The sequence below is a fragment of the Mya arenaria genome, chromosome 9 (genome assembly GCF_026914265.1).
Source record: "Mya arenaria isolate MELC-2E11 chromosome 9, ASM2691426v1".
In the NCBI taxonomy this organism is placed as follows: Eukaryota; Metazoa; Mollusca; class Bivalvia; order Myida; family Myidae; genus Mya; species Mya arenaria.
In genome coordinates, this window is record NC_069130.1 from 33,866,028 (window position 1) to 33,877,645 (window position 11,618).

At 34.1% G+C, this 11,618-nt stretch overlaps 1 protein-coding gene across 1 annotated transcript; it reads right to left on the reverse strand.

Moving 5' to 3' along the window:
• Positions 1-569: 569 nt before the first annotated feature.
• On the reverse strand, positions 570-4,959 carry LOC128246888 (uncharacterized). Its single transcript, XM_052965417.1, has 5 exons — positions 4,812-4,959; positions 4,041-4,285; positions 2,105-2,265; positions 1,250-1,416; positions 570-814 (listed from the first exon to the last, which is right to left on the reverse strand). The coding sequence occupies exons 2-5, from the start codon at positions 4,277-4,279 to the stop codon at positions 674-676; spliced, it is 708 nt and encodes a 235-aa protein (XP_052821377.1). The 5' UTR covers positions 4,280-4,285; positions 4,812-4,959; the 3' UTR covers positions 570-673.
• Between the last annotated feature and the right edge of the window lie 6,659 nt (positions 4,960-11,618).

The following is an 11,618-nucleotide window of genomic DNA, read 5'->3' on the forward strand; positions in this document are numbered from 1 at the left end:
TCGCATCATTTATTGATAAAGTTAATTTAATGCATATTTGGTCTTATTCGGAACTCCTCGGCCATTTTATCGAAAACAACCTCGGATGTATGCCGGTACATCAGTTGAAGTAGTTCGTAATTATTTGAATAATATCATTCATTAAATGTAGTGTTTAAGAGTTGTATTTATTGACCTCAGTTTAAATTGATTGCCAGTGAAGTGTTTTATTGCAAACATAATTAAGATTCCCAAGAGTTAAGTCATAAAGTTTAACTGCTAAATAAGATTACTACGCGATCTATTTGCAGCGGACTTAAACGTACAACATTTTGAGTATGTAAACCGTCCAAATACATCCGAGGTTGTTTTTGAAAAAAATGGCCGAGGAGCTCCGAATGATTTGGTCTGTTTGTGGTTTTGTACGTTTGTGTCTCTTGTTCGGTGCAAGTTTGGCCCTTACCTTGTGCCTCTAAAAGGGGCAAACTATATCAGAGTTTTAAACCACAAGGCTTGTCCCGGAAGTTTTCATTTTAATCTTAGTAATTACCACCAGAGGCTCAATATATGGCAACATATCAACAGCTACGTTCTTGGATATTGCTTTATGTACATATACTTATTTATTTACAAATCAAACAATGCATGTGTTTGATAAACAGTCCAGTTTTCCGATCTATTTTCTTCCACCGTTTTACTTCTGAAACGCAGCCTTGAGAAGTTTGCGCAGCCTGTCTGTTCCCGCCTGCGCATCGACATTCCGTTGCAGGTCTGTTTGGGTATTCCTAGCCTTTTCTTGCAAAGCCGACAAATCCCCAAGATCTTTTTCCAGTGTCTGTAATATTTACAATCGTTAACATGGTTTTCTCTTTGTTTTTTCATATAGTGTCTCTTTATATACATAGGGGCACACTGTATTTTAAATTATTTTTATTATTTTTCATGATCTCAAATTTTGTCTGTAGCAGAATATAAGTATTTGTCACATGTACGCCGAGCGGATTGAACAATCCGAACATGGACTCGTTCAGAAGGCGGTAACGGGGTTTATCGAGTAACCTTACACATAGCGTCCCCGATTGTCGGATATTTTTAATCCGCCCCGAATACATGTGTACGATACATTTTCTTGTATAACTGCAATTAAATTCAAATGCAATGTTGACGGTTTAAGTGGGTTTTTTTAACAAATTTACTTAGCGTAAGTTAAATAAATTTTATCCACAATCGTAAACACTTAATAAAGTTTAAACTAAACTAAAGGCCTTACTGAATGTGACCTCTGTGCGAAGAACTTGGCGAGCGTACGTTTTTCAGCGACATTTTCACACGTGAAATTGCGGCTTAGTAGAAAGGACAATATTGACTGAACCTCGGCACTGGCCACCTGTAGATTTGAGATGTCGATGTAACGGTTGAAAGCGCACGACCAAGAAGCTGAGGGAAAACAACAACAATATACATGTAGTACCTAAATAAAAAAAAACAACAGATTTTGATATATCACAATTAGATTGCAACCGTTAATTACATCCTGTTGTATGCATGATATATTGAAACGGATTAAAACGAAAGAAGATGTTATAATGTGTCTCATCGAAATATTTTACTTAAACTTATAAGCTGTAGAATAAAAAATATCATGAATGTATAAAAATATGTACTGCATGTGTTAACATTTCCGGGGCGTTTGCCCAGGCGATGTGCTTGAAGATGATTGGCACACGATATCGAACGGCAGCTATAGAGCTTGTTTTGAAAGTTACTGGCATATTATCAATCAAAGCGCTTAAAGCGTTGAAATGCTTTCGGCCCGTTTTGTAAGCAGCCTCAAACCGATGATACGAACCACACAATCGGATTACAACGATGTTTTACATATTAATTAACAGAACAAAAGCTACTAGCGGATCTAGGTGGGCGCTGCCAACACATTAATCCAAATGAATTTCGGTTCTGAGAGAGGGGTGCAAGATTAAAGCTTACGCCCCTAAGTTACGTCCGCACTAACGTTAACTCATGGAGTCGCCCATGAAAAGTGCCTAATCCCGTCACCTATAGAATAAATGACGGGGAAAATGCCTGCGTTAGACCGTCACCAAAACGTGACGCATACTCTACGTACTGAGAACTAGTCCATCTTCCCAAGGCTTCATGTTGTCTGCAAAGTCGGCCATGATGAGATAAACTTTATCAGGTAAAAAAGTGACACCGCACAACCCCGAGTTACTCCGGGCTTGAAGCAAAGGTTTCCAGGTAAGCAAAGGATTCGAGTAGATTGTACCCCTTAAAAAGACAAAAAATACAATCATGTTCACATCATATCATTTACTCTTAAAAATAAATATTATCATGAAACATATTTTTATAATAAATATAATAATGTAATATTATTTATACACTATTATTTAAAAGTAAACGAAAACCGCGTACCATAAAAGAAGGTGTAATATAGTTTAACGTGATGTGCTAAATGTGTTGGAAATATGCGCGCTGTATGTAGACGTTATATATGTCTAGCAATTTATAAAGCATCAAATGAATGGAATTGCTCATTAGTGATCAATCAAAACTAGACTGACTTGAGTATTTTCTTAAATTGATAAAACTAGCTCTTGTTTTTATATTTAAAACTAATACTTTCATTGTTCACAAAAGTAATACACAATAATCAGACACCAATTTTTCGAAAATACTTAAGTAATTGCCGTAAAAACTTCTTAACTCATTTCACCGCTTTAAAGCCTAGCGTCGTTCACTTTTTATAAAGTAGGTTAACTACTTTATAACCTTATTCTATCACATATCCTAGTGATATACATGTCTGGTCAGAAAACGTTAATGGAAAGTTTGTTTAGAGCAATAATTGATTAATAAAACAAAAACATTCAGTGTTCACAACTGTTTCTTGCATATTGATTATTAAATAAACTTAAGGATGCAGTTGATGCGACAGAAAAGAAAAGTTTAATATAATGTTATTAATTAGGTGATTTCATATTGGCCTAGTTATTTGTCCGAGGTTAGCTGTAGATGCCTGAGCCCGAAAGGGCGAAGGGCAAATACAGCTGACCGAGGACAAATAACTGGGCAAATATGAAATCACCTAATTAATAAGTATTTTATTAATTACCTATTACCGTTTAGGTTAAAAACAGTCTTTTACTTACCTTTGGTTCACATTGAAGCCGTATTTATCCCTTATTCATGCATGGTGTCTGCTTTTCTAGACTTGACTTTGCTGATTTTGACATACATCCTTATAGTGAAATTGCACATACTTATGAATAAAGCAATGTACATTGTAAGGAAGCATGTCTTTTCGTCTTAATTTTGTAAATCGTTTGCCAAAACGTCAATTTTTTCTCATTCGTCGTCCATTTTGTCGGCGTACAATATCATATTAGTCGTAAAATCCACCAACGAGTTAAATACAACTGTCATATCAGACCGTACAAAGTGGTGCAATCATTCAATAGGTTCAAGTATTCCAAATAAAGTTATACGAAGCACAAAAATTTCAAAACAGTCGGGAAACGGAAAACAAAAAGGCTACATTTAAAAATAAGTTCGAGTATATTTTTCATATAAGGCGAGTTTCGACAGCCAATAAAAATGGCCCATTTCTCAAATCCTATATTAGGCGAGTTTTGTAGCCAATCAAAACGGAGGAAACTCATATTAGGCGGGTTTTGTTGATATTGGCCGTGTTTGGCAGATATTGAGCGAATTCTGGCATATATTGTCTTCAATTGTCTGGTATTGATATCGGAATTGTCTCTGTATCTCGTCAAAAACGTAATAGTTGATTAATAATCTTAAATTTCAGTTTTCATTGGTTTATGAACATGTTTAATGATCTTGACTTTACGCATGGACAATTTCCAAGTGTTCGCTCCCCTAACCATCCTCTCAATCCGCTAGTGGCGTGGACGTTTGTTTGTACGACTAACCCTTATCTGTAGGAAGAAGGTTACCCATTCTCTGTATTACATTTACCATGCATGCGCTGGTAACAATTAGTTTTTGAATCCAACTGTGAAATGCAAAAGTGCACTTACTTTATATCCTGCAGAACATCGACTTTATAATCATACACTGGATTTTGCCGAGGACCTTGTTCCATGATATCCTCATAGAAGGGTTCAGATACATTCCGGACTTGAACAAGGGCCACGTAGTCCATGTTGCAATAGAAATCCACGGGCTCCCGTTGTGTGCAGGAACAGCCCTCCGCACATGGAGTCGTTATAAGCAGCGCTAGGGCCACCGCTAGGGCGACAATCATCAGTCGAATCATTTTTCCCTACATAAAAATGTCTGTGCTATTTGGTTATCTTATTGAGGGATTAAATCTTGATGGAACAACGTACATTTGTTTTTTAATAAGAAACTTGTTCGGAGCTTTACGATGTGTCGGTCTAAAACATGGATAGTGATATAACGTGCGCATTGAAAAATAATTTCATATCATGTTTTCGATCTTTAATTCTGTACAACAGCTTGCATATTTGAGCAGTAAAACGCAGTTGGAATTTAACTTTGATATTACTATCATAAGAATACTTAAAACAGTATTAACTTAAAAATACGCTATTTAACTACAAAAAGGATGATATGAATGTTACAAGAACAACCCAATTGTTTAAATAAAAAATAAAAATTTCATCAGCAAAACTAAACATGATTTTAAATGGTACTGATTATTACAAGCTTAATAAAAATACTTAATGCAAAAAAACACGTTTAGAATTGTAATACAAAATACAAAACGATGTGCATGTCGTATTATAAATAAAATATATATTTAGAAATAAAGTGAAACCTCTTACCTTACGAAGATTGTAACGGCCGTATCACACAGAGAGTCATAAGAATACAATATATAGGTCTTTCGCATAAAATGGTTGAAATTGGCAACGTTTTTAGCAAAAATAATCATCCAGTGAACTTCTCAAAATGACGTCAAATGGCTGTAATAATTCCAGTTATTATCAATTACACGTAATTTCCCGCCTTGTTACAAAGTGAAATTACCAAATACATCCATGCGTTCTACACTGATGCTTGTTAACAATTGCAATGGCCGTATAACAAAACGAGACAACAATTTACAATTATGTATGTTTTCGCATAAAATGTTTCAAAATGTCATAGTTTTTCGGCCAAAATAATTATCCGGAGAACTTCATAAAATGCTACCAAATTGCTGTAATTGTTGCAGCCCTTATCAATACCTCGTAATTTCTCCCGTTTACCAAATAAATTCCTCTGATCCAGACTGATGGCATTAAGATATAAGGTGCATAACTCTGAGTACTCAGTAATCACAGTAATCATAGATATTAATTACGTTGTTATCAAACCCATAAATACAACGTTTAAATATGATCTTATATTTCGAACATATTATTCATATTTATTTTTAAACATTGCAATGGAGAATAGTTTGGTTAAATTAAAGGCATGTAAAATAAAAACAAAACTCATTAAGAGTGTTATTTTGTATTGTTGCACATATCACGCCAATTCTTTATAGTTCGGATTTCATTTCCTTGGTAGTATAGAACTTTTATTTAAAGAAATATAACACGCAATATATATTATAGGATTCAGCTTTAAAGAAGTACTTTTCTGTCATAAAAATAAAAAAAATGTATCGATAGTATTTGATAAACATATCACATATGACACATGTATGAGCTCTGCACGATATGCATGCTCGTAATAACTTAAACACACTATTTCACATTTCGTTTATTGTTTTAAAAACTTATGCTACCAGCCAACGCATTTTTGAGTGAATATCAGTTCGCAAGTGTATCCTCAGTACAGTGGTGCACCTTAATTGTTAAACTGTTGTGAATTTTAACTGATGTAAAATTGTAAAGCACAAAATAGAAATGTGACTCTATAATAAGAGGTGCGTCTAAATATTGTAGGTGTAATTCGAACATGTTTTATTTTTATTCTCTCCAATAAAGAGATGCACCTGAATATGGTGACCTGCACCTTAGAATATAGAGTTGCACCTCTACTTTTGGGAATAGGATTAGGGGTATACTTTTCTAGGTAAATGTTCTCTAACAATATCATATACATAGAGTACATTTATCTGTTTTGCAAATTAGTTAACAAGACTAATCAATTTGAACAACTTGGTGGTCCCTTTTAAGCAAATACTACGCAGCGGAATGTATTATAAACTCTATTACATTATTCTCAAATCTAGCTACATCACTGTATTCTATCAATACAGTCAAATACAATTTTATTTGAATGCTTATTTCTTGCAAATGCAATGATTATAAACGCAACTCAAATTCACGATATTAACTTCAAGAAATCACGTTTTAGGAACTCCACGAGTTCATAATTTCACCACAAACATATCATGATTTGGTGAAGTTGAAATCGTGGAATCTTTAAATATTATTGAACTTGAAATGTAACCACCGTTCTTCCGTGGTATTGCCGTGCCATACGAAGTCTCATACCGGCTAATCTAATCATTTGCAAATTTACGAGCTGAGTTCAGATGTCAATAACGGACACCATGGTCTCGTATTTTAAGCATACGAGGAGTGTCCGGAAAGTTTCGGAAAAAAGGCTATTTCTAGATATTTTCATATGAATTATTCAGTATTTATACCTTCCCGTGTCATCTATTCATTCAAATTATGCATACACATATTCTTTGATTACGAGTTTGTTTTACATTAATGGTCCTAATTAGCTCTGCAAATTGAAGATAACTAATGTTGACGTTATTCCGGGAAACTACTGGACGTCCATGACGTTAATTCCGGTCTGCTCGGTAAACAAGTTGAGGCATTTAGTGACTTTATTAAGAATGAAACCAGAACAACGATATTCCGGCAAAGCTTGCGTCATGATAAGTAAACGCAGACAAGATACATTATTTATGATCCACAATACGTATGGTGCTACGGCTATGTCGAGGACTCTGGTCTATGAGTGGTACAACACTTTCAAGAAAGACCCTACGCGTGATGCAGTAGATAATCCAAGGGCTGGACATCCCAACTCAGCGTCAGGAAAAGCAGATGAGATTGGGACGTTACTGATAGCTGACAGGAGAACTGTTCGGGATATCATATCGAAAGTTGGACTTGGGACTGCTTCTGTTCATAAAATAATGGTTTGTGCTTGCTGGATTTCACGTGTTCTCATTGTCCAGGAGAAACAACAACGAGTTGCTGATAGTAACACTTTTCTGTAGAAATACAGAAGACATGACATAACAGATTGCTAGAATCCATCTGATGAAACGTTGGTTATTTTTTATTATTGATCCCGAAACTAAACAAGACAGTTCTGTGTGGAATACTTAGAATACTTATCGAGCTTTGGTGAGGACGTTTGTGAAAAATATGATGGCCATCGTATTCTTCGACATGAAGGGCGTCATCCTAAGCCATGCAGTACCCTCTCATCTACTATTCAAAGGTAATAATTTTATATGCTACACTTTATATTTATCGTAGTAAGATACTAAATGTAAAACTAGCATTAATAATTAGCTCAGGAAAAGAACACATGCAAAATTGCCGCTTTTAGGTGCTGCGGCGTGACTTGATAAGAGCAGTAACGAAGCAGAGACCAGAGCTTTTCGTCGAGTTCTATCTTTTACCATGACAACGCAAAACCCATACGTATGTCGTATGATTAGATATTAAACTATAGAACATCCCCCGTACTCTCCGAATCTAGCACCAAGATTTCACAATTAACAGATTATGAATGAAGCTTTTTTATATTTTGAACTGCGGATGGGAGTCGCCAGTGTTGCATGTTGAACTGCGAATGGGAGTCGTCAGTGTTGCATTTTGAACTGCGAGTGGGAGTGTTGGATGTTGAACTGCGAGTGGGAGTCGTCAGTGTTGCATTTTGAACTGGGAGTGGAATCGTCAGTGCTGCATGTTGAACTGCGAGTGGGAATCGTCAGTGTTGCATGTTGAACTGCGAGTGGGAGTCGTCAGTGTTGCATGCTGAAATGCGAGTGGGAGTTGTCAGTGTTGCATTTTGAACTGCGAGTGGAATCGTAATTATTTTGCATAATGTCACATAATATAATATAATGCACCATGATATTATAATGAAGCATAAAAAGATATGTAAACAGTAAAGTGTAAAATAACAGTTTAAATGTAAATTATAACGTGCGAATAAATGACTTTTATATATGAAAATAAATATAGCTTCATGTATCACAGATTGTTATTAATAATAAATGAAAATTCTTATTAATAATGGTTAAGTCATATTCACTATATCACAGATGGCAGGTTGAAGTATTTGAATACACAATTTGCTACTTTAAGTCTCAGCCAGACATGCTTTTCTTGGCTGCCTGTCTCTATCACAGAGCCTGATCTGAAGCCGATACAATGTGTTATTTATTTCAATGCATGTGTACAATGGTGTTGAATGGGATTTTAATTAACTTGATGAAGGATTTACACTTATATGCGTAATAAATAAGTTTAGAACCATTGATAACTACGGATAAATTAATAAGTGGTAAAATGCAAATTAAGAAATAATGACCGAAAAATATTCACACTTACAAAGTTCTCATCACCTTCATTACTCCAATCTTATTAAGTTCTCAACACCTTAATATAGTAAGAGAAAGATGACAATAACAAACACAAACACACGCTATGGTATATCTTTTAATTACATAATGTGAAAAACAACAGTTGTTAGACGATGCTGATGAAAATTGATATGGAAAAAAAACTTACTTCACTTTGAAAAATTATTTAATACTGTTTTAACAGAAGCAATGTTCTGTAGTAGCTCTGCACAAAACGCGGAGTTATGTCAATAAATCGATACGATCACCGGCGCTACAGGCAATAAAACCCTCCACAGAAAACGATTAACTCGGTGCAACTCGGCGAAATCTAGCGAGGAAAAAGGTTGCGTACTCGGCGGAAATCCGCGATAAATTAAAAACGCATCCGAGTCACCGAGGAAAGTGGTAGTTCCGCGTGGAGTGTACTGTAGTATGGATTGAAGGAAAACAAAAAAAATGTGTCTATATAAATATTATATCATGTTAACAACCCACAAAGTCTAAATTGGGCCGACAGAGTAAAAACTATCGTCACCCGGGTTTGTTTAAGGAAATCATACTAATAGGAAACGTTAAAAGATATCAACTTACACTGTTTTACTGGAAAATTTCAAATATAGAACTATTTTAGCTAAGCTCTGATTATCCTCCCATAATCTAAACATTTGACTTGGGAGACATAACAATATTCATAGACAAGATAGGAAATGTACACTGTGTAATTAAACGATATTGAGAATGAATTTCATTTTGTAATAGTTTGTCCAATGTTACGTATAATGATATAAGGCAGAATTATATTCCTAGATATTATGTCAGACATCCTATTATGGTAAAATTTATATCATTACTTAGTTCTGACAATAAATCTCAGTTAGTAAGATTAGCTACTTTTAGCTTTTAAAATAAGAGACTTGAATGTATAAATAACCCCTAAAGACCTCCTCACATTCACTTCTGCTTAATTAGTATTTTTAAGTTGGCTTTTTTCTCGCGGTATTGTATAACTTGATTGTAAATAGTATAATGCAAAATAATTCATTTTGTTCTTTCATGCATGTAATATGCAATATTTAATATGTGTATTTATTTTTGTGTTTATAACGATGAGGAATATATGCTTAAGTTGAATAAACATTCTGTTCTGTTAAATGTTTTTTTATAAATATTAAATTATTTCTGTTTATATCAACGTCTTTGATTTGCTGCTAAAGGATGTGCTTTTATTCAACATTGTATTAATTTGAAGTCTCTCCCTTTCTATGATTGTTCATTTATCTACTTATGAAGGCATTTAAATATGAGAAAATAATAATAAAAACATGTTTATGTCATTTTCTATATCTTATTTAAATAAAAAATATTAGCAAATTCGAAAAATTCAACTTCAATCTGTTTATATTTTGTAATATGTTTCCCTAATAGTGAAATTTCAATTGTATTTATAGATAACATACAGTTGTTCTGATATTTGAATGCTTAATTCATTTATAACATTTGGCAAATGCAAGAAATTCTCACTATCATTGATAGCATTGATAAATTTAACACATGAACAAAATTATCACCCTTCTCATTGCAAGGTTTGTTGTAAAGCTGTTAAATATATGTTATACAGTACTGGTATACCATACAGTCAATCACGTTCTTTTTCAGATTAATTGTATCTGGTTCATAAAGAATTCAAAAGAATATATTTTACTTAGTAGTAAATCATTCGACTTGTGCCATTAAGGGAACAAAATTAATATCCAATTTAAAAAAAAAATGATTGTGGCTATACAATACCAAAAGTTAAGTTACGGAACTACATATACTTACAGTACAGTACTGGCCCGAATTTAAAGCAAAAAAAAATAGCGATTAATATCAATCATATACACCATTATACAAGTATTACACATCTTAATATGTTTCTTTCATACCAAACAACAATGCTATTTACCTTTAAAAAGTGGAGAAGGTCTGTATACAATTTTTGCAAAAATAAATTTAATAAAGGGAAGCAACGTTAAGGTAACAGTCAACAGTTTTATATAGCTGTGGTAAAGTTCAATAACGATGTGTATAAAAGAATAAAAACTCAAGGAAGCATGATCCTGACCCTATGAGCAGAACAGACCGGCACGCTTTATTTGTTCTAGCCTCGCCCTTCGATGCGGTATCTTGAACAATCCCTAAAATCAGTATCGAGTAAGTTACAATTACAGTACTGTACTGTACAGTAAAGTAAAGTAAGTTAGTAACCCCGACGCGGTATGTAGATCGCAAATGATTCACATATTACACTCTGCAATTATAAAGATCCAATTAATTAAACATGCATGAATATATTGCACACAAAAAAATGAATGCTGTATGAAATACAAAACATACTTACTTCAACTCCACCCCGCTAGGACAGCTCGCAATAGAGGCATAGAGCAGTATAATAAATTTAATCCGTGCCGGACCAGCGCGTCTACACTCTGAATGAAAGTATCGAAACCAAATAGACTAAGTAATGGCCATATGCCTTCTAGCCCCTGGACATGTGTATAGGTGTGAATACATGGAGCGATACATTATGTGTATGTGGTCAGCCTTGCATTTACCGTTTAAATTGGTCAGTTGAAGGCGGGAACCGAGATAACACTGACGTTTCACAATGGTTGTCTTCGGGATTGTAGGTATGTTGTGTGTTTTACATGCACTTTGTTTGCTGATAATTTTAATGATTTGTACGAATATCCCGAACTGTTTCTACTGATTTTATGTTGTTGTTTCTTTTGCTTTCAAATGTTGTAAGACAGCGAACAACAAAATGACCACAAGTAAATATGAATATAAGAAATACACGACCATGCATTTTCTGCTTGTTCTTTTTACAATAAACATTCTTATATAAGCGTTTGCTACTTTCCCAATATATATGTTTAACCCGAACAAGTATGTACTTGTTTCATTTTCGTGTATACATACATACATACATACATGCATATAATACTGCAAATTGTTACAGACAATCCTTTCAATAAGATTAATGATTATATTT